Source organism: Aspergillus flavus, chromosome 3 (genome assembly GCF_009017415.1).
Source record: "Aspergillus flavus chromosome 3, complete sequence".
In the NCBI taxonomy this organism is placed as follows: Eukaryota; Fungi; Ascomycota; class Eurotiomycetes; order Eurotiales; family Aspergillaceae; genus Aspergillus; species Aspergillus flavus.
Genome location: NC_092407.1, coordinates 880,646 through 903,240, shown reverse-complemented (window position 1 = coordinate 903,240; position 22,595 = coordinate 880,646). Strand labels below are relative to the sequence as shown.

General features: G+C 50.4%; 7 protein-coding genes and 1 non-coding gene across 8 annotated transcripts; 3 read left to right on the top strand and 5 right to left on the bottom strand.

The window, feature by feature from the left end:
• Positions 1–120: 120 nt before the first annotated feature.
• Positions 121–2,212, bottom strand: F9C07_2281572 (pirin-like protein). The gene has a single exon (XM_041285694.2). The coding sequence runs from the start codon at positions 1,453–1,455 to the stop codon at positions 343–345; it is 1,113 nt and encodes a 370-aa protein (XP_041144156.2). The 5' UTR covers positions 1,456–2,212; the 3' UTR covers positions 121–342.
• F9C07_2148668 (glucosidase II beta subunit-like protein-domain-containing protein) lies at positions 2,213–5,486 on the top strand. Its single transcript, XM_041291646.2, has 3 exons — positions 2,213–2,588; positions 2,659–4,430; positions 4,494–5,486. Exons 1-2 carry the CDS (start codon positions 2,472–2,474, stop codon positions 4,108–4,110), a joined length of 1,569 nt encoding a protein of 522 aa, XP_041144155.1. The 5' UTR covers positions 2,213–2,471; the 3' UTR covers positions 4,111–4,430; positions 4,494–5,486.
• On the top strand, positions 5,487–10,598 carry F9C07_2148665 (actin cytoskeleton-regulatory complex protein sla1). The gene is made up of 6 exons (XM_041291645.2): positions 5,487–6,174; positions 6,355–7,659; positions 7,739–7,775; positions 7,831–9,675; positions 9,729–10,489; positions 10,521–10,598. Exons 1-5 carry the CDS (start codon positions 5,977–5,979, stop codon positions 9,752–9,754), a joined length of 3,411 nt encoding a protein of 1,136 aa, XP_041144154.1. The 5' UTR covers positions 5,487–5,976; the 3' UTR covers positions 9,755–10,489; positions 10,521–10,598.
• Positions 10,453–10,598, top strand: F9C07_t127. Its single transcript has one exon. It is a non-coding gene; the product is annotated as a tRNA-Tyr (tRNA).
• Positions 10,599–12,250: 1,652 nt separating this feature from the next.
• F9C07_1377355 (uncharacterized protein) lies at positions 12,251–13,239 on the bottom strand. The gene has a single exon (XM_071508034.1). It carries the CDS (start codon positions 12,844–12,846, stop codon positions 12,436–12,438), a length of 411 nt encoding a protein of 136 aa, XP_071364850.1. The 5' UTR covers positions 12,847–13,239; the 3' UTR covers positions 12,251–12,435.
• A 454-nt stretch (positions 13,240–13,693) lies between these two features.
• F9C07_4478 (uncharacterized protein) lies at positions 13,694–14,779 on the bottom strand (the record flags this gene model as incomplete). The annotated part of the gene is made up of 1 exon (XM_041285687.1): positions 13,694–14,779. The coding sequence occupies one exon, from the start codon at positions 14,777–14,779 to the stop codon at positions 13,694–13,696; it is 1,086 nt and encodes a 361-aa protein (XP_041144152.1).
• An 848-nt stretch (positions 14,780–15,627) lies between these two features.
• On the bottom strand, positions 15,628–22,124 carry F9C07_2254214 (uncharacterized protein; the record flags this gene model as incomplete). Its single annotated transcript, XM_071510101.1, has 7 exons — positions 19,380–22,124; positions 19,271–19,308; positions 19,164–19,212; positions 18,903–18,985; positions 18,403–18,842; positions 18,179–18,300; positions 15,628–17,895 (listed from the first exon to the last, which is right to left on the bottom strand). Exons 1-7 carry the CDS (start codon positions 19,626–19,628, stop codon positions 15,628–15,630), a joined length of 3,249 nt encoding a protein of 1,082 aa, XP_071364849.1. The 5' UTR covers positions 19,629–22,124.
• On the bottom strand, positions 20,110–22,000 carry F9C07_4477 (putative glucose-methanol-choline oxidoreductase; the record flags this gene model as incomplete). Its single annotated transcript, XM_041291627.1, has 2 exons — positions 20,110–21,864; positions 21,929–22,000. 2 exons carry the CDS (start codon positions 21,998–22,000, stop codon positions 20,110–20,112), a joined length of 1,827 nt encoding a protein of 608 aa, XP_041144149.1.
• Positions 22,125–22,595: the final 471 nt, after the last annotated feature.

The window sequence follows — 22,595 nt, the reverse complement described above, 5'->3', positions numbered from 1 at the left end:
TATTTTCTTTCTCCACTGGGGCCGGAACCATTCCTTTTCATTTTTTAATCTCGCATCTCCTAGAATTGTTTACCCTACTCCTTTTGGTTTTTGCGCCTGTGATATCAATGTAGTAAAACGTTATGATTAGAAAACAAGATCTCTGCATGATTCTACTACATACATAGCCTACTGAGTGCAAAGGAGGCCATGAAAATGCTTTATTGAAATTGGAGCTCAGAAACACCATATCCATGCGCGACATTTTCAAAGTTTACAAAAGGCAACAGGAAAGAAACGCCACATTGAGTATCATCAAACAAGACAAAAAAACCACATCAAGAACGCATATGCAACCTGTATCTAAAACGCCATTCTCTTGCCGATTTCACTCTCCCACCCACGGACTCTCTCGAATCCGTTCGACGCAGTCTGATAATCAACCATCGCTTGGTAAACCTCCTCCTGGCTGGTCAACACAAACGGACCATACTGCACAACCTTCTGGTCCAAAGGCTGACCTGCCACCAGGATGAATCTGGACTCCGATTCGGCGTTGTCCGGCACGGAAGCCTCCACATAATCGCCGCCCTGGTCAAAGACCACATTGTGAAACTCCTTCACTAACTTTGTGGAATCATTCGACCCAAAGACCGTCGTTCCGGAAAGGGTATAGGCAAACGCATTCCACCCCTTCGGCAGGGCCTGCGAAATGCGCCCACCCGGCCGGATCGCAACGTCCAGAAGCCACACGGGCGTATAGGCCAAGTCGCGCACCGAATCAACTCCATGCGACTGGCCCGAGATGACCTTCACCGTGACCCGGTCGTCATCCACCTTGGCGACAGGGATCTCCGACGCGCGCAGATCGCGGTACCGCGGCTCGCACATCTTGAGATTCTTGGGCAGATCGACCCACAGCTGCATGCCAACGTTGGGGCTGCCGTCGGGGTTCTCGTGGGGCATTTCCGCGTGCATGATTCCACGACCCGCGGTCATAAATTGCAGGTCGCCGGGTCCAATGGTGCCCTTGTTGCCGGCGAAATCTTCGTGGTCAACGCCACCGGACAGGAGGTAGGTGATGGTCTCTTGGCCGCGGTGAGGGTGGTCCGGGAAACCGGCGCCCTTGCCGATGGTGAAGTGGTCGAGCATGAGGAAGGGGCTGAAGTTGCGCAGCTTGGCGGTTCCAATTGAGCGGCGAACGCGGGCACCGGCACCCTCGGCTTGTTCGATAGCCAGAAAGACTTGGCGGATTGCGCGGGGAACGGCCATTTTGTTCGTTGGTGGGGTTATTGTCACTGGGAAGGAGTCTGCGTTGATTTGGTTTGGGGTAATTGTGTTGGCTGTGTTTGTAGTGCTGTTGAGGCGAGTGGACACTTCTTGTTGTATGTAGGAAACTAGCGCTTTGAAGTGGCTAGAATATAGCGATAGGAAGATAGCTGTGATTGCGATTGAAAACGACAGAAGGAGTTTCATCGGCGCTGGAGGGGGATATTTATACAGATGTGACGATTAACGAGAAGGTAGTAGAAATTCCTGGAGCCATTGGGACATGGTCATTTAGTCAATTCTTATAATCGACTAATAAGCACCTGCATATTAGCATCTGGCCATAAATTCTGTAGATCGGCAATGAGATGGAGCTTACAAAGATCAAGGTCAGCAGGCGCTAGTCCGCTTTCGGGTACCTCCCATGGATTTCCAATCGCTGATTCAGTGGGGCTGTGGACTGTGGGCTTGTTCCCGGCCGTTCATTGGTGACTGACTCAGAGTTCAATCAGCAAAATGGTTCATTCCTCAGGTGTCTTTTTCCTCATGATGTATACATCTACCATGGTTTTAGGTAATGCTCAGTCATGGTTGAGTTCTTCCTTTGGCCACTGCAATGTCAATGACTCCTGTATATTGGCCTTTCTCAGTAACTCACTCTATGTTCTAGATGTTTTTAAAACATTCGTATTAATTGGGTTTATGTACATACACTTTCCGTACATACAGTTAGAGGGACGCAGGTACTACTAGTACTACTTTAATACAGAAGCCAACCACCAGGCAAACAAACAAACATCGAATTTTATAGCGAAATCACCCAATGATCTTCATTCATTTAATGTTCATCACTGCACAGCATCCATTGATCTGGTTGGTCATTCCCTTCTGGCTCTAGTGCAACTGGCACGTGGTGATAAGCCGGGACCCCAACGCAACCGTTCAATCAGATGTTCTTCACAGCTGTCATGTTGCTCTGCTTCCAACTGCAGCGAGGGCTTTCCCTCCAGAATTCATATCCTCCCATATAGTACCATGATGACCAATTGAACTATCTTTTCTTCTCTTGTTCATATTCTAATTAATAGGATTTCTTTTGATTAAGCGACGTGGGTTTCAGAGTCCCACTAGGGAAGCTCTCATCAGGCCAGATCGTCGCAAGCCTGTAACCCCAGCAAAGCAGGGCCCAACCATATCGACACTTGTCATTATAACTCGCCGCCATGGGTCGGCGCAACCGAATCGTAGCGTCCTTGCTAACTTTAGCATGCGCAACTTCTACTGCCCTCGCGAACAAGAAGGCCTTCAATATCCACGATGATCTGCTCGCGTTTCCTCAAGTACATCTCACCCCTCTTTCAGTCCTTGTGATGAAGCCCGCATATTTGCTAACGTGAAAGTTCAACTTAGTTTCAAGTCCTTTTCCCGGACGAATATGTTCTTGACTCTCACGCGAAAGAGTTACTAAAGACGCAAAGTAGCCCTCCAGTCTACGATGACCAACAGGGAAACTCTCTACAAAAGTCGCAGATCCCTTTAAAGCCTCGCACAGATGAGTCTCCAGACACCAGCTCGCAACAGGAAGGGGTTCCGCAGCTCACATACGAAGAGCTAACCCTCCAAGGCCAACGATTCCTCTGTCAAATCCCGCAAGTTGAGACCGACGAAAGGAGTCCGACGAATGAGACCAAGGAAGCTAGCGAGACGGACGAGGAGCAGGAGCTGGCCCGGGCGACGGACCGCGGCTTGGAACTTCTGAGCGAGATGGAAGGGAAATGCATGTACTATGTGTCGGGCTGGTGGTCGTACTCGTTCTGCTACAAGAAGCAGATCAAACAGTTCCATGCATTGCCTTCCGGCAGTGGGATCCCTAGCTATCCTCCCATGGAGGATCCGGCAACGCATTCATTTATCCTGGGCCGGTTTCCCCGGGCAAGCGATGATGAGGAGGATGGTGAAGCTGAGCGCAAAAAGACCGCAGAGACGACGACAGCAGCAACAACAACGGATGTGGCTGAGCTCCAGACGAATGGGGGATCAAGGTATCTGGTGCAGCGCTTGGAGGGCGGGACTAAATGCGATTTGACGGGGAAGAACCGGAAGATCGAGGTTCAGTTCCACTGCCATCCGCAATCGACGGATCGCATTGGTTGGATCAAGGAGCTTACGACTTGCTCCTATTTGATGGTCATTTATACCCCGCGATTGTGTAACGATGTCGCGTTCCTGCCCCCACAGCAGGAAGAGGTTCATTCGATTGAGTGTCGCGAGGTTCTCTTGCCTGATCAGGTTCCCGATTGGGAGGCGATGCGGCAGTATCACCTGGCTCAGAGACTCGTCGAGTCGTCTACCACTACGTCGGAATTTCCTATCGTCGGCGACATTGAGGTCGGCGCCAAGAAGTTGGTGGGCACTGAAGGCAAGGAGATCGAGAAAGGACGTGTAGCTTCCGCCGGAGAAGAGAAGGTGGAAGTGGTGGCTAAACGCGAGAATGGCGAGGTATTGCAGTTGTCCAAAGTCGATCTAGAAAAACTTGGGCTTGACCCAGAGAAGATCGAAACCTTGAAGACCCGACTCGAGGAGCTTGCGCAGGGTAAGGATTGGACGTTGGAACACGTCACGGCCAATGGCGAGCGTGGATTGAGAGGCATCGTGGACACCGATGAAGATGAAGAGGAGGAAGAAAAGCAAGCCAAGACCGAGACAGAGTCGAAAGAACATAACACACTGAAAGAGCCGCAGGAGAAGGCTCCCACCGAGAAGAAGGTCCCGGAGGCTAAGCCAAAGGGCGAGCCAAAGGAGGAACCGCCAACAGAAAACGTGGAAGAAGGTAGCGAGGAAATCTTCAAAGATGAACTGTAACTACCCTTAGATTATGTCATTTTTGTACTTCATGATCTGTAGATTTGTGTCTATTTTTGGTTATCATTGGTATTCCTAGCCAAGTACCTGCAATCTTAGTACCCAGAGACCTTAACAAATATACAAAGCGAAACCGTATCATACAGTGCCACAGCCTGTTAATACATAAAGCGATTCGTGAACCATACCCATACTCAAAGCATAAGCACATAGTAAACGAATTTCACTCAACCCAACAGCCCTTGTACCCTGGGCATCAACATACCGGCTTCGACCTCAAAAGACACAGAGTATCATCCAAATCACGGCCAATCAAGACCCTGATATATCATCAGTACTCAACTAAGCAAGCAAGCAAAAGTAGAAACAGAAGCATAACATACGACCCATATCTTCCCAGCGGTGTCCGCCCAAAACACCGCCCAAAACAACGTCCACACTCACACCGTCCATAGTCCTCATCAATAGGAACAGCCCTAACCGCACCGCCAATCTCTGCCAGGAAATCGATCACAGCCTTCCTAATCTCTTTTACGCTTTTGCGTCGGCTTATGGGCTTGACAGCCTGCGTTTCGGTTTCTGAGATTTCTGGAGAAGAAACTGTGATGATTGTACTGGTTGATTTAAGCTTGGAGTGTCTTGATAGACGGCGGCGGAGGGATTTTAGGGACATTGTGTTGGCTTGTATCATTCTCTTTTGTGACTGTTGGTAGTGATATAGGTTTTTGGTAGTTGAGTCTGGGGTGATTTATAATAGTGTGGGTGGTATAGCATGCAAGGGATGTGGAATGTCATTAGGAATGTTGCTCGGTGGTGGGGTTATGTGTTTGTCACTATGATGATGGTGATTATTACTGCCTACTGCTGTGTGTAGATTGGGATGGTGATGTTGAGCCATGGATGGGAGAGAGGGAAGACGTGAGTGTGACCCTATCTACCTTGTTCATGAGGGGGTAGCTTTTGGTACGTTAGCTGTCGTTTCGCTCTTAGGGGATTGTTGTATGAGTTTATTTGAGGGAAGTCTAGGACTTGTAGCACGAATTTCTCATTTTGGGATCACTGGGGTCTATATCGTGCTTTAGGGTTTTGTATGGTATATAGTAGATAGACAATGGTGATTAGTTAGTGGTGATATTTGAGGGTCATTCAGGCCTATATCTTCAGTGCACCGTATGTCTTTCTTCTTCAGTCATTTCAAGGCAGTTGAGGTACCGTTCAATATCGATCAGATTGTAAGGATACCATTATCTATAGTTTGGCTGCATAAGTACGGGGTATACAAGCAAGGAAGCTCGGATAAGAGAAGAACAGGCTGATAAGGCAGTGCACAACGTGACCGAGCGCCCTATGATGCCTAAGGCTCCACCCCCTCACAGCCTCCACTGGAGCAAACCAAACCACCCGAACGGATCGGCCAACTTCCTCCATTCCCTCTTATGTCTGTCTCTCCCTGAAACTCTCCCGACTTTGACCCTTTCTCCCACATTTCCCTCGTTTCCCTCATCCAACCCCGCCAGGTCAACGGCTCACACGGGAGTTTTCTCCGTTTCGCCCTCTCCTCACCCTTCCCCTCCTATCCGACCGTTGCGGTGCTACGGCCTCTGGCTCGACATCGGTACCTGAAGTACTGCCACTGCGTAATTGCCAAGCCCACCACCACGAACTAACTAACCCCCCCGACCCATCGACCGTCGCCCGACCTTGGAGTCTACTGTCCGCAATCTCCCTCAGCGCCCAAGCGGGATAACCATTTGGTTACACGACCATCTAGGACCACTGCTCTTGGGAGCAGCAACTGCAACAATACACTCCTCCTAATACTATAGCCGGAACCCGATCCCGGTTTGCCAGCTGACGGCGCCCACAATGGGTTTCCTCGGTGTGTACACGGCCCTTTACGACTACCACCCACAGGCGCAAGGTGAATTAGAGCTTCGCGAGGGTGACCTATTATACCTCCTCGAGAGCAGCAATGAAGACGACTGGTGGAAGGCCAAGAAGAAGGCGGAGCACGATGATGAGGACGAGCCTGAGGGTCTTGTGCCTAATAACTACATAGAGGAGGTAAGGGTGCATCTTAAAGCGCTTTGTTCTTCAGTTTGGAATTATAGAAGGCATCCTGGTTGTCCTCCGGGCCTCCCGTCCTCTGTTCGGAGTTGGTGGTTGTTCCCACCTTCAGGGGTAGAGAGTGGATCATCGTTGAATCGGGCATTTACTGACTGTGGAACCGAATTGAATACATAGGCCCAACCAATTCACTCAGCCAAAGCGCTCTTTGATTACACACGTCAAACAGATGAAGAAGTGTCCTTCTCGGAAGATGCAGAGCTGGTGGTGTACGACACATCGGACCCGGACTGGACCTTGGTCGGGGTCAGCGGAGATTTCGGCTTCGCCCCTGCGAACTATATCGAGATTGTCGAACAGGCTGCCCAAACTCCTGTAACGTCGTCTGTCCCTTCTCCTCCCGCCGAAGCCGCACCTCCGACCCTCCCGCAGCGCCCAGCGGCGGCACCCACGGAAGAGCCCAGTAACCCCGTCTCAAGCTCGCCCATCGACACCGTTCAGAACCCAGCCGCCGCGGCGATTGCTGATATCATCCACAAACAGCATGCAGAGCCCGAAGCCACCAGGGCAGTGCCACCACCCCCGCAGCCTCAGCCGTTGTATGAACCCGAACCAAGCTATCAGCGGGAGCCTTCGCCGCCGCCGCCAGCTCTACCACAACGTCCCCCATCCCAGCAGATATCTCCCCGTGTAGAATCTCCCCGGTCCCCGGGTCTACCACCACGTCCTCCTCAGATCACCATGGCGCAGGAGCAGGATGTCAAAGGACACGTGAAAGAGTCACCGCCGTACAACAGAGTCGGCCCTGCACCCCGTTCTCCTTCTGGCTATCACATCTACAATGTCAATGAAATGGTTGAGGTGATGGGCAAAAGGAAGAAAATGCCCACGACCCTAGGTATCAACATTGCCACTGGGACGATCTTCATCTCGCCGGAAGATGATGGAGAAGAGCAGGAATGGACAGCTGACAAACTGTCTCATTACTCCATTGAAGGGAAGCACGTTTTTGTTGACCTGGTTCGTCCCAGTAAGAGCATTGACTTCCATGCCGGCGCAAAAGACACTGCACGCGAGATTGTCGCTGCACTTGGTGAAATCTCTGGAGCCTATCGCGCAGAGGGCCTAAGGGAAGTCATCGCAGCTGGCTCGGGTGGGGGAGGACAGAAGAAGGGTCAAATTCTCTATGATTTTGTGGCACAGCAAGACGACGAAGTGGGCGTAAATGTTGGCGATGAAGTCATTGTTATTGATGACACCAAGTCTGAGGAATGGTGGATGGTCCGGCGTGTGAAGAATGGAAAGGAGGGCGTAGTTCCAAGTAGCTATGTCGAGATCACCGGCTATGCCTCTAACAGTCAGCCATCAGGCGTTGATTCGGGCTTGTCGGCAGTGGAGCGAAATCGTCTCGAAGAGTCAAGGTTGGCCAAAGAGGCTTTGCGCAAGTCGCGAACTGATTCAGTCGATTCACCACGTGCAGAGGTAGGCGCTGTCCGTTGGCTATTTCGCCGATATGTCATGGTTCTATTAGAAACGCTAACAGTTATGTTTAACATTATAGCATCACAAGCGTGACAGCCGAAGCAGCCAAAAGTCAAGTACGTCCCCGTTTCCCCCTTCGCTGTCAGAATAGTTATACTAATGGACCCCTAGAGCCAGATCCAACCAAGACGAGACAATGGACCGATCGCACCAAAACTTTCACTGTGGAGGCTCAATTCATCGGCCTGCAAGACGGTAAAATCCATCTCCACAAGATGAATGGGGTCAAGATTGCAGTCCCCATTCCAAAAATGTCTCTTCAGGATCTAGAATACGTTGAGAAGATGACTGGAGTGTCACTCGACGAGGATAAGCCGCTCTCCGACATCAAACGTCGTTCAACCCAGCGAGAACCTGAAAAGCCTCGGCCTTCGGCCGACAACAAACGTCCTGAGCTTGCTGGAGCTTCGTTCCAGCAGTCCGATTATGATTGGTTCGATTTCTTCCTGAAAGCAGGAGTCGGTCCACACCAATGTGAGAGGTATGCTCAGAATTTCACCAAGGATTCGATGGACGAGAGCATTCTTCCGGATATTACACCGGAAGTACTTCGCACCCTTGGCTTGAAGGAAGGCGATATCTTGCGAGTGATGCGCCACCTGGATACCATGTTCGGTCGTACAGGAGCCAAGTCTAAGCTGCGCAATGTAAGCTTCGGTGGAGAGGAAGTTATCAGTAATGGTGAGGACGGTGGTGGTTTGTTCGCGGGTCCGGGAGGCGTCCTGCGCAACAATACTCGCAAGGGTAGACCAGCGCCGGCCGTCCAGACTGGAGATGTGGTTGACCCCAAGGCTTTCGAGCAAAAGGACGACACCAACAACGCGGAGCCAAAGGAAGCCTCTCCAACGTCTGCGCCTTCGGAAAAGCCCGTCCAACGTGGTTTTGATGACGATGCATGGGAGGTCAAGCAGCCGAAGCAGGCTGCTCCCGCGCCAGCTCCTGCTCCTGCTCCTGCTCCTGCGGCGGCAACGCCGACTTCACCCCCTGCTGCAGCCTCGCCTGCGACAACGCAGCCACCACAACAGCAGCTTACCGGCGCGATGGCAGACTTGTCTGTACTTCATCCTCCCCTACAGCCAACCCCTTCCCAGCCGACTCCCGCTTCACAACCTCCGCCAGCATCCCAGGCACCCCCAGTTATTCAGCCTCAGCCGACTGCTGTACCTGCACCTGCCCCCCAACAGCCACAACAAACGGGTGCTACCCCCGGCTTCTTCTCTCAATTGGGTCAGCCAGGACAGCAATCGCTCCAGAACCCTGCGCAGGGATTCAGTCCCCAGGCCACTGGGTTCCAACAAGCTTCCAGACCACGCCCGCAGCCTCCTCAGACTCTGGGTCAAAATTCGCTGCTTCCCCCTCCACCTCAGCGACCACTTTCTGCACCCCAGAACTTCCCTCAACAGCAAAGCTCCTTTGGTCTCCCTCCACTGCAGCCTCAGCTGACAGGGTTACCTCAAGCGGGGCCGCCACTTGCTGCTCCAGGTCAGAGTCTGGCCGAACTAAACCAGCAGCGATTCCAGCAACCGCTCCAACCACAGCCAACCGCGTTCATGCCTCAAAACCAGTTCCAAAATGGCCTGATGCCACAACCAACTGGATTTCAACCGCAGTCTCAATTTGGAATTCAGCAACAGCAAACTGGCTTCCAGGGACTTGCACCTCAACCCACTGGCTTCGGTTTCCAAGCACAGCCGCAACAATCAATGCAAACCGGCATTAACTCCGTTCTTCCCCCACCCCTGCAGCCTCAACCCACCGGTATGAATGGTGTCGGTAGCATGCATTACACTACGTCACCACCGCCAATCCCACCAATTCCTCAGCAGCCAACAGCTGCACCGCTGACCCCACAGAAGACTGGACCCGCACCCCCAATCAGATTTGGTGTCAAACATGACGCTCCCAAGAAGCTCGCTCCCCAGCCGACGGGTCTTCGGGCTAATCTTGCGCAAGCCAGTAAGTTCCACCAGCAATATATGTCTTTAGTGGTTACTAATCATGTTGTACAGCGCCCACGAATCCGTTCGGTTTCTAATCTGAACATGTATATAATCTTTTTTGCTTTTGCGGCACATGACATATATCTTATACATTATTTACTCTCCACAACGGCGGTTCCACACGCTAACCATAAAACTCGCGTCTTCCTACCTCTGACGCCGTAATGCGTACTAAAACGTCTTGACCCATCATATCGATCCACGCAGCCATGTTTGGAGCAATGTCCCGCATATTTCCTTCTGACGCAGCCTCAGAAAGCTAGATTTGCCTTCACGTTTTATTTTCCTTTCTGTTTTCTTTCTGGTTACCGTTGTTAAAGCAATACGTAATCCTAAAGATATGTCTTCTTGACCTGTTCGCTGTCTCTTTTGTTCTTGATTGGTGCTTGATATCCCCGATTATCTGCTTCAGGGTGTCTGTCTCTAGAAAACGCTGTCTTCTTTTACAATAATGTATGTTTGGGGACTGGAAACTTCGCCTTTTTGTTGAATGGGCTCCTGAATTGTGCCTTGATACCTCTCCCTGGGATACCAGCCCAATAGTAGTATGATTCTTGTTTTTGCCACCTATTTCTTTTGATAATCTTGGTCATATTTTACGATAGATCCAGGGTGACTCCAATAAATGTATGCCGGGGATCTTAGTTCATATTGTAGCTAGTAGCTACGAGTGCTTTATTCATGACGACCCGGGCTGAGGTTGAGAGACGCAATAAGGGAAATAATGACATAAGCCCGGATGGTCTAGTGGTATGATTCTCGCTTGTAAGCTACCCTCATCGACCGTGCCATCAACATCTTAAATACTAATAATTCTTCCAGTGGGCTACAATAGTACCAATCTGCGAGAGGCCCCGCGTTCGAACCGCGGTTCGGGCCCATTCTTTTTTTTCCCTTCCGTTTACTTTGTTCATTCACTTCTTTACTTTATCTCATATCTTAGCAGCTCTTATCTAGCAAGTAGAGCTGAACACCAATTTCCTAAAGGGGGAATAGGACTACGATGAAGTCTCGGAATGATAACTAATCAGTATAGAAGAACCTGCCACATCCTCGTATATGCAAGCCCATTCGCATATCACACCGTGTTATAGAGAGTATCCAAAACCCGAGAAAGGTGTCTCGGGGCCTTACAGAGGAAATGGGCTGTGGGCTCTCAGCCTTACAAAGCAGAAGAATGGTATCGGGCGATAGCTGCAGAAGCGGAGAGAAACTTTCTCTTCTCCGTGAAGAGTATTTGGACAATCTAGCACCAGAGAAGCCACTCGTATGATTCGGGATTTGCCTTGTGTGGGGTCAAGAGAAAGGTCTGGATCCGGCCCGGCTCGGCTCCCGTTTCCCTGTTTTTTGAGGCTACATTACTGCGGGGATTACGAGCCTCAGGATTGTGTTTAGTGCCTGTTATGCTCTCTAGTCTCAGCTACATTGGGAAAGTGATTGCTCAACATGGCATTTCAGATGATCTTCAGGGACCTCGGCTGAGATGCTTTCCCCCTGAGCTTGTTTACTCCTTCTATAGTTTGATCTGCACTAACACACCTTGATAGCCCGGCTGTCTATCTCTCCTTTGGCCTTTCTTTATCAAAGACTCGCAAATTTGCGAGTTCAATTTGCAGGGCAATGACCATGCAGACATATGAAGAATATTCTTCAAGATTATTCAGCTCGCTCCGACCCACTTTGTCTCCAGTGCCCGCCTAATATGTAAATGTTGCATCATTATCGATTACTGAACCATCTAAAAAGGATGCCAGGCCAATGGCATCTCATCCATCAGCTAGTACGGCTCCACAGGGGTCCCTACTCCTGCCTTTTAGGTCTGCCAGGGTTGGGGGCCGTTCTATATCATTCAACAAGTTTCAGGGTCCATTTAGCGCTGAACAAATAAGCCATTGACCAAGGTGCTTGGTATGACAAATGCGGGGAGTAGAGACCCTCTAGTCGTCTTCGCTGTTCCTTTGCCCCAGACGCCAGGCTAGAAGCAATTGTGGGTACTACAGCTACGAGTTACTTGGAAGAGGCCGGACAAGGAGCAAAAGCCGCTGACTCGGGTGCAAGGAGGCTTATGTCCGGTCAATTTTATACATGATTGCCACTCATGCCTGCTGCTCCGCTGAGGATATTGCGGGCATTTCCAACGGTACCAGCCTTGCCTAGTCAGTCATCTTCCTGCTATTGGATCATCCTCCTGGAGACATTGTTTCCTGCTATTAGTTCACCGGCGGAAGGTGGACATCCGGGAAATGGCATTACTCGTTCCATTAGTGATCATCACTACTATTGACTGGGCGATGTGGAGTCTGCTCTACAGTGATCCTTCGATTGCTGATCTCCACTGCTTGTTGGACAGTTTGAGAATACCATTGGACGTATATCGAACTGTTCCTGTTTAGGAATATCGTGTGAGGCACGAGTCAGGATATCCTCGCAGGTACCCATTGAGGCTGTAAGTCCACCATCAAGAAAGAATCCCTGCAGGGCGACCCTGTAATGTAACACTCCTGAAGACAAGTGATCCGATTGCCTGAACATCAGGCCGGATATTGGCCTTGCCCGAAGAATGGATCAGACTGGGGGCCTAACCTCCATAGCTGATTCTGAAGCCCGATTACAAAGAAGAGCTGCAACAAAGATATAAAAGGGACCTACCCATCTCTCAAACTAACCTCATCATCACAGCAAACAGCTTCACTCACAACAAGAATCAAAACCAATTCTATTTACTCCAACCCAAGGAACAATCGCAAAAATGCAATTCAAAACCCTCCTCTCCACCCTCCCATTCATCACCGCCGTCCTGGCCAACCCAGCCCCAGTGCCAGCCCCCGTGCCCGGCGCCGTCTCCGTCGGATACGGCCAGCAACTCCAGAACAACGACCAGGCCAACCACTGGGTCGTCTGGATCGAGGGCGAAAGCGCCTGCCCCAACACTCGCGTTCTGACCAGGCTCACTGACAGCCCTTGCGACCAGACCTTCTACTTCAACAACCAAGCCTACCACCTCGCCGACTGCGGCAGCGACAACGAGCCCCGTCGTGTGGTTCAGCCCGGCGGCGGCTCTAAGAGCTGCTCTCGCGATAACCGCAAGATTACGTGCCACGGTAGCACCCATGACATTGTCAAGCATGGCAAGTGTTAAACGGATTCCGGATGCGAATTGGGAAGCATGACGCGTGGGAACGGAAGTGTGCTTACGTTGAATCAGAGCTTGGGCGGGAAGGAAGCATGAGGCGTAGAAACAGGGATTATGGATGATGGGCTGGTTATGCTTGCGCTCGTGGCTATGGTCTTGTGTTTAAATGTCAATGTCAATAACCTGCGCTTGATGTCATAGCCTATACATTTACATGGGTTGAATGAGATGGATTTGCATAAGCAATGATAAATCAAAACCTCCCACATGAGCACCGTAGATAATATGTCCATATCCTAGTCAAGCATAAATATAATGAAGAACCCCCGTTCGTGAAACCTACCGGACCCGTCACGGCGGTACGCCTTAGCGCCGGAAGGGACCGCCGGAACCAACTTAGGATTAGCATCCGCCCGGATGCTCGGATGCACAGACTCTATTCATTGAGTGGATGGTTACATTAGCATTAACCTTCGGGGGTTTCCTGTCAATGCCTGTCCTTTCGTTAGTTGTTTATCAAAAATAATTAACAGATATCATGTATCGTTCTACCATTTTATAATGGTACTTGTTATATGTCTATGCAAGTCTGCGGTTTGTGTCTTATACTCCGTATATAGATGGAAATCCGTATCTTGCTAAGCAAAATTTTTAGTTATATATAATCTCTCCAGAACCTGAAGATCATGATCAGCCAACCTCGACAGTAAAAGTCATATCCTTTCTTTCACCCCTTTGCTCTTGACTTTCATGGAAGATTACGACATTCATACTAGTACAAGTATTCATCGAAGAACATAAACAAAGCAACACATAATTGCACCCTTCGGATCTCCCTCTCTCACTTACACCTCAACTCCAGTGTCTCAGACCCCTCACCATTCCCCATATTCCCAGCCTTCGCCTGTCTCAGCCCAGCAAGCTCATACGCCAACACAGCACGACAACACACAACCGACGCAAGAAACCGTCCCGCGAGCGCGAGCGCATCTTGAACTGAGATAAACAACAAGCTGGAGAGCACCATTGTCCCATACAGGATATGGACTACCGCGCCGGTAGAGACGCACCATGAGAACAGCAGAAATAAATACGATTCTTCGATCTCGTCGACGTCCGGGGGTGGGGTAGAGTATAACGATGGAGTTATCTCCCGGATCAGATATCTCCGAAACCAATTCGGCTGCACAGTATGGGTTTCTCCCACAGGTGATCGGATAACGCGATAGCGAAGTGATAGAGCGATAGTACCCCCGATATGAACGAGTCCGACGATGAACGCCCAGATAAGTGGCTGCGCGGTGACTTCCGTCGCGTAGTTACATATGCACTGAATACCTAGCTGGTAGCAGGCGGTCACGATATTCGCGACAGCACCTAACGCGACGATATACTCCAGCGCCGAGATGAGGATCCATGTTCTTCCGCCTGGTTTCGGGATGGTTAAACCTTTCTTTATCCCGTCGGCGCCGAGGAGTGCTTTCACGTTGGGGTATTCGAAGGGTCGGTCCGGTAGAACTGCCGGTGAACCCAGGGCCAGACACAGCGAGAGGAATGGTCGGCCTGCGACCCGTGCCAGGATTGCTGTGTCGACTGTGTTGGAACCGAGCATGGAGAGCATGGTCGGTAGGAGGCCGAGGATGACCCCTGCGCTGGCCATGTTGGCTTTCACATTTTCCGGGAGGTTGCTGAGCATACAAGAGACTAAGGGCGCGGTCAAGGCGCTGCCTTTTGTCGGGTCATACCAGAGTTGGTATTCTGGGTCGAAGCCGGGGGTTTTGTTGAGGTAGTTTTGGTATTGTTCGGAGCAGTTGTTGTTGAGGACGAATTCAATCTGCGAGCGGAATTGTTTGTACCAGTGCTGGAATTGGTCGGGGGCTGCTGCTGCCACCGCAGCTTGGATCAGGAGTAGGAGCAATATTCTCATGGTTAGGAGATTGGGCCCTCACGCTTAGGCGTAATTGTTGCATGGGATAAGGCTTCGTGGTGAGGTGAGGCATTGAAACAGTCTTTATTACAGCGAGGTTGGCATGAAAAATTCCTCCGTGATTTGATGCAGGGCGCTAAAGCTGCCCCTCTTGACAAAAAACGAGTCATTGTTGCACTATCATCGTGTCAATTCATGCATTCCTGATCCGTGTGGCGGCTTTAGCTTATCCTTCGTGTCGATGGTGAACTTATCTCGGATAGCTCGACACTTGGTTGGACGGAAACCTCAGCCTGCCTAAAATGTGTGACTGAGAGAGCCTATCAGGACCTTTTTCCTGGGTCGCGCCGAGCCGAGCCAGCTGGAGCTTTGACACATTTTCTTCCTTGTTTTTCCACTGTCAGGGTAACTTTAACTCTACCAATGCCGAAGTCAAGGTTCAGAGTTTATCACGCGCTTGACAGTTCGCTAGGGTTCCGTAACCCTACCCCAGGGTTTATCGAACTTCCTAGGTATACAATTCCTGAGGGCTTGCCAGACATAAATTGCAGGGGTGCCCTGGTCCCATTATATTCAGCCTGACAGAGCATCCGGATAAAGTAACTAGGGGATTCATACGTAATAAATCGTCTAATGCTAATGCATTGCCCAGATAATTCGGAATGGGTCATATAGTCGTGAAGTTGGTCATAGATACACAGGATAAATGTACAGCTCATCTTGCTTGTTAAGGGGTATATAGGTACTATGGAGATCGAAGAGGCCCAAGTATAAAAAGGCCAGCTTCTGAAGAGATAGAAGCAAGAGGTGGTCGAAGGTGAAAAAATGTACGGAGACGTGAGATGAGATCAAGTATCTCCCCAGAGTCCAAACACAGGAAGATCCTCCGCCATATATAGGAGTCCATTATCTGAGAGGATCATGTCCGAGAGAGGTGTTTGGCCTCCGTTGTCCGGCATTCCGGGTGGGCCAGTAGGGATTGTACCGCCTGGAGAGCAACCGATTGGAATGCCGGTTGTCGTTAAAGTGGAAATGGCTGTGTCGTATGGGAAAGGGGAGGGCCCTTCCGTGGCACATAAGGCATCCCAGATGCCGTCATCGGGCTGGGCTGTAGCAGTTGCCTGCCCAAACGATTGGGAGGAAAGGGGTCCACCGGCAAATTTATCTGGGGATAGAGGAGACGGGACTGTTGCATGATCCCCGCGGTTCGTTGAGATGCCATGGTGGTTATTACTAGGAGTTGAGGTTTCGTTGGATGGGCCTACTTCGCCGAAAAGCTGGTCGACTTGTTTGCTCCGACGTTCCATCCATTGACGGTTCCGGCGGTGGACATATTCACCAACTGCGCCTCGGAGGTATTTGATGATTTGGAAAAAGCGGCAGGCATGAGGATCATGCGGGACGAACAGCCCAAGGAACTTCTCGGCCTTGTTCAAGCCCTCCTCCAGTGGGAGCAGATTGTCATAGTCGGCAAAAAATGCGGCCCCTAAGACAACGGCTGAGTTAAAAACGGAGTTGATTAAGAATGGGAGCCTCCGAGGTAGGGACGAGTATTGAGAGAGGTCATCAACGACGTTGAGACTGCGCAATGCCGAATAAACGCACGCATCAGCAAAAAGCGAGATTTTCGAGTTGCTGGGTTTGCTCTCGGAAAACGCTGCCGACTCGCTCTTGTTTTTCACATACTGAGAGACTCGGAAGACTAGGAAGGGCCGAGTCAACAGGATGATCGACCAATAATAAGAGCCGAATATGTGAGCTGCAGCCAAGGTATCCTCGAGAGTTTTGGCAGCATCAAGTCGCTCTGTTTGCATCCGTAGGAAGGTTGGCAGGTTCCGGACCCAGGCGCGATGTTGATTCGAGATGCTATCCGCGACACTGATTGACACAACCTGTCTCATGTAAACTTCCGTGAGAATCCGCTCGAATATACGACATAGTGAAACAACCGTTAGGGATAGTTGCTCTTCGGGCTGGAGGCGCTGCTGTGTCCCCGATGTGGTGTTGCCATCGTGTGGTTCGTAGTCAAAGTCCGTCGTGGCCGGAGGACGACCCAGAGAGGCGCTGAGGAAGAGATCCATCATGCGTAGGCTTTTCCACACACGTTCTCGAGCACGTCGCTCGCGCGTGCAGAAGAGCGTGTTCGCATCTTTTCTGTGGATGCCGACCGCATACGCCGCACGAAGAGCAATTCCAAGGTTCATGAAAGCGCCGTTGCGTCGGCAAGCACCCAACATATACATCGAAATCAGGACATATGACTGGATAGTGGAGATACTGGGGGTCTCCGTAAAAGCCGAGAACGCCAGCTGACGCCCACTGATGAAGTACTTCTCCGCCAGAGTGTGATTGGTATCTGACACTTGAGCCCCGATAGCAAGCACCAGGTAAAATATTGAGCTCACAGTATCTTCGTCACCAGTTGGGTTCTCGATCCAATTAGCCAGTCGTGGATGGAACTCCTCGAGGTCGAACAGATCCAATAGGGGACTAGTGGCAAGAACATATTGGCGAGCCAGTCGTTGAGCTTCTTCATTACCTGGGGGCGGTATCAGTGGTCCTGTCTGTGTAGTGGAGCTACTTTGGAAAGCCTCAAGCATCGAATGGCGTGAATTATCTTCCGTGAATTCGCAACGGCCAATTGAGGAGGATACTATGCGACGGACACTCTGGAGAAAGGACAAACTCGCAGAGTCGCCAATATACATAAATTTGCCTTGTCCATCGCGCAGAAGCCTGGCCACCTTCGGTACCGGAGCCGTCCCATCTTTATCATCCACCACCTGTTGTTCAAGATTTGCGCTACGATCTTCGAGGGAGTTAAGCAGTCGGTCCATGGCGGTTTGCCTTTGCGGGGTAGGCACAAGGCGTTCGCTGAGCAACATCGTGTCTTTCGAGCTCTCGGAGGGCTTCAGCAAGCGGGCCGGTTTGTCCGAGAAATGGCACTCTGATTCCTTGTGACGTTGAACACAGATTGTGCATGGTTGCTCTCCGTTGCATTTCTGCTTCCTCCGCTTACAGCTATCGCACGCTCGTCGGCATCGTAGCCGGCCACCCGGAGGCGCGGTGACTTTCGGCATGACAATGGGGGCAACGGATGAGTATGGACTCTGGATCTCAGGTTAAATCGAACTTCCTAATAGGCCGAGTGAAGTTGCCGTGAACAAAGTAAACGCCGAAGTGCCAAGTCGCGGGGTCCGGTGGTTATCTGATAAACAATCGCGATGAGGTCAGCCTACTCCGGCCAACTGAAGGCCATTCAAGACATGACTCCTCGGTCTCTATTAGGCGATCGATAATCACGGCTAGTGATGTTGCCGACGTGGTTAATCGTGTCTAGCGAGAGAAACGGCATTGCGAAGAGGATTAAGATGGTTTGCTTTCCCCGGAATAAATTGCGGAGCACATCCGCGCCAGATTATTAAGCGTCGCCCAGACCGCCTGGGGACATTTATCTATTAAATCGTCATCAATCACTACAACCATTGCATATATCCATTCAAACTGGGACCCCCTTATAGCTATCTAGCTAGATTACACATCCCCAAACTCGCAAAAACAGGCAATCTACTCAGGGCGGAAAGAGACAATCTTTCCCCATGTATCAGCCGTGCCCCAAATACCGTGTCGCAAGCACGACAGCTGCACAATCTGACTATGGTCGACGAAAAGGTTGACATCAATACCAAACTCCCGGATATACCAATTGTAGACCTTCGGATCTGCAGCCTCAAACATGACGCGCTCTGGTGGTAGTTCCTTCATGATCTTAGACACCACGTCGGTGCGCCATGACTCCACATTCTCCGTGATGCCCTCGGACTCGATCATCAGGCGCTCAACGCCAGCGTTGAGGAACTTATGGCCTAAGTTGACCAGCTTCCCCGGGTCCGAGGTGCCAATTGCCTCCAGTCCGGAGGCTGGAGTGTCACCACCCGCGCCAAACTGGATACCCAACTCGGGCTTCGCTTTTAACTTGTATGAGTGGACCTTGTCGACGAGGCGCAACCAATCATCCTCAGGAAATGATAAGAACCCGGATGAAAGCTCAATTACGTCAAAGCTGTAGTCACGAATGTCAGCATGGTGAGAGCGATTCACTATTAGTCAAACGGAGACATACCCTAGGTCCTTGCACTTCTGGAGATATTTGTCAAAGACAGCATTTGTGTCAGGGTGAGTGAGGAGATGCTCGGCCCATCCACCCTACAGATCACAATCAGAGGATATTCGCCCATGAACCTGATATACAGGGTAAACTCACCGTCGAAACATAAACGCCATGCTCGTGAGCCAGGTCAATTAGTTCCCTCAAGGGCTTCTCCTGAAACAGTGAAAAAGAGCCTGTATTTGCGGTTAGACCCTTAGGTCACCAAGCTTCAACGCTATGCCTACCTCCGGCAAATTTGAGGCCATCCACATGAGTCCCCATTCTGTAAGCTTACGTTAGCAACACTGATATGTCGTTGTTGCTCTTCATCCAGGACATACGTTTCAAGCACATCAGCTAGGTATCTCTTTCCCATCACCTGTAATGCATCGTACAACATCAGTTCAACTGCCATTTCCGGTACAATTGCAACAAGATAAGTATGCATACCGTGTAGTACGGCCCTCTGATCTCAGTGACACCCTTGCTCCTCGGCTTCGGCGGTCTAGGGTTGGACCGTGCGAATCCGAATCCGTTCTTCTTATCCTGGAGTAGCGTTACATTCTTCTGTGCGGGTGCTGTCGTAGATAGATACCTGCAAGGTCCCGTCGAACCCGCGACTTTCGGGACCTGCTGAGAGACAGATCTAAGGATGGCTTTTGAGGAAATGGGGGAGAGGTGTAGCATATTCGACAACATTGTGACTTTTTATAGATGTATTTCTAGTATAGAGGGTGAGTGGAGATGGCGAAGGACAGAACCGCTCACTTATTTACTAGAAAGTAAGTAGATATCTTGATCTCAGGAATATATAGCTGCTCCATATCTGTGTTTTGTGGTGTGAGTGTTCCTTGACGTAAGGTGTATGTCACCCCGTGGAGAAGTCAAGAGCGAATTATGGATCGCAGACGGCGATCCCGCCATGAATCAGGGGTATCGATCGGTAGGGTCATCATATTCACGTGATCGATGTCAGCTTCTATTCCTGTGGGCTGAGAAGTACAGTTACTATGATATAACTTCTCTCTGGCAAGTCTAAGAATAAAACAGGCTGGTAGTCATCTGTCCACATGGCTTTCCTAAAGTCTGATCATGATAACATCAAGCCTTTCGGTTCATAGGCTAGTAACTAATATTGACGGGCTAGTTTACTACGTTCATACAATTGTCGATAAACGATCTACTGCCATCGCTTAATGATCATCTCTGCTGCTTTTTCAGCAATCCCGTATACAGCTGTCTGTATATGACCGGATATCAAAACTGGCATGACACTGGCATCGACCACGCGGAGATTGTCCGTGCCATACACGGTCAGATTCGCATTGACTACCCCATGTAGTTCCCGTGGCAACATCGCACATGTACCGACTGGGTGAAAGATTGTCTCAGTGTTGTTGATCGCATACTCCCTCCACTGACTATCACTATCGGGTCCATCGCCAACCACAGAAAGGCCTGGCTCGTATTCTTCGGTCCAAGCTTGCCGGAGAGGAGCTGTTGACGCCAGTTTACGCAAGTACTTCGCGGCAGATGCGAGGGCCTGGATATCATATCCATGGGAGAGATAGTTAGGTTGTATCTGTGGAGCTGTCGAGATCAACGGCGACGTCACATGTATCGACCCTGTGCTGAAGGGGTGTAGCATGACTGCAATCAACGTGAAGAAGTTTGAACCGTGGAGTGGAGACGTTTCTGGTGGGTATCCTTTTATTCCGGTATATCCATCTGCGGAGATGATTTCCATCTGTGGAACATTCTCTTCTTCATGTCGTATGTGATGAAGCTGGATGTCCGCTCTAATGCGCTCGAAGGGCGACAATGAGAGAGGCTCATCGGCGGCTTTGCGTGCTAAGGATTCCATGCGCGAAGGCTCGTCAGCCACGCCAGTCCAGTTAAGAAAAGCATAGCTGCCCCCACTATAGTCGTATATGGATCGTTGACCTGTGTTATAAGCTTCTAGTTGCTGTTTTGCAAAGGTGGCATTGGTCTTGAGCATATCGACCGACGTATAGTTGGGGAGAAGTCGATACGAGTTCTGAATTCGCAGATGATCCTGCAGATTCTCTCCAACCCCAGGAAGGTCAACTAACTGTTGAACATCGGCAGCATGAAGCACGTCTTTCTGACCGACTCCGGAGAGCTCCAACAGGCCGGGGCTTTGCATGGTACCAGCAGCAAGGATAACTTCTTTTATTGCCAAGACAGTTGTGTTATCTTCCAGAGTGACGCCTGTTGCTACCAGATCCTCTCCACCTATACTCACCAAATCAATCTTGCGCACCCTCTTTCCTACCCGTATTTGAAGATTGGGCCCTGCAAGCGAGGGATATCCCGGGTGATGGGCACTATACGACCTCTTCCGATCACTATAACGAACGTTTGACGGCTGGAACCCCGATCCAAGAGAATTTCCCCCTAGTGAGTTTCGATTCTCTGACACATCCAGTCTTTTCAACGCCTCCATGAAGAAGGTCTGGTGCTCTGGCACCCAATCACAGACCATCGTCTGGATGGGGCCACCAAAACCTACACCTTGGTCACCGTACTTGTCTGACAAAGTGAAATTCTCAGCCTTGAGCATCGAGCGCATCATCTCCGACCAATTCCACCCTTCATTTCCTAGCTTGCCCCATATGTCGTACTCGACCTTGCTGGCCCGGTCCCACGACATGAAATTAAGCGCGGAACTTCCGCCCAGGACCTTTCCTCGGGGTTGAGTCAGGGAACGGTTGCCCGCATGCGGTTGTGGGACAGTAGTAAAATTCCAGTCGTACACTGATGCGATAGCCGAACCTCTCATAGCCGGTATGTTGATGCGAGGCTCATTCTCGGCATCAGGTCCAGCTTCCAGCACCAGGATAGAACTCTCCGGTAGTCCCCGGCTTAGTCGTGATGCCAGGGCCAGACCGGCAGTGCCGCCTCCTACAATAACCTACCGAGAGTGTTAGAAGACGATGGTCGAACGGGGCGGGAAAAATGATTTCCAGTGGCCATACAAAGTCATACTCAAGCTGGTCCGCTTGACAAGTCGCTACAGCAATCGCTGTCAGAAACAGGCCGAGTAACATCCTCAATCAAGAGCGCTTAAAGTTCTTCTTTGTGATCGAGTCTCGTAGATGCTCTTGGTCGTAAAACCCTTGCTAAAGTGCGACCTGGGGAAATGGCTCTCTTATATGTGATATCACATAGTTCCTTCCATCTTCGAAATTTATCCCTTGTGTGGATATTTCCAAATGAACTGCGGCTGACCTCTGGAATGCGACTGCCGACTTGCATGCCCCTTGGATTGTGAGTGCACTATACCACGTACCAAGATGAAAATCATTTTTACAACGCTAATACTGATTGACGTAGCTCTGGTACAAGACTCGAGATCTCTACCACATAAGACACGTCAGAGTACTAAACTCATTAATGGAACTGTCTTGAACTTACAATAGTGAATTATTACTCACTTTCATAGGGTATTCCAGTACATTGTCGGTCTCAACGCCCTGATCCCAGTGTATATGCACAGCGGGAGCTATTCGGCTGAATATCCTCTCATATACCAAGATGTAGAAGATATTGATTACACGTGAAAGATCCCTAGTTTGGTGCTCCCCTATGATATACACCACTTGCAAGGAAGAGTTTCAGGGCTGGGTGACTACTGAAAATCTC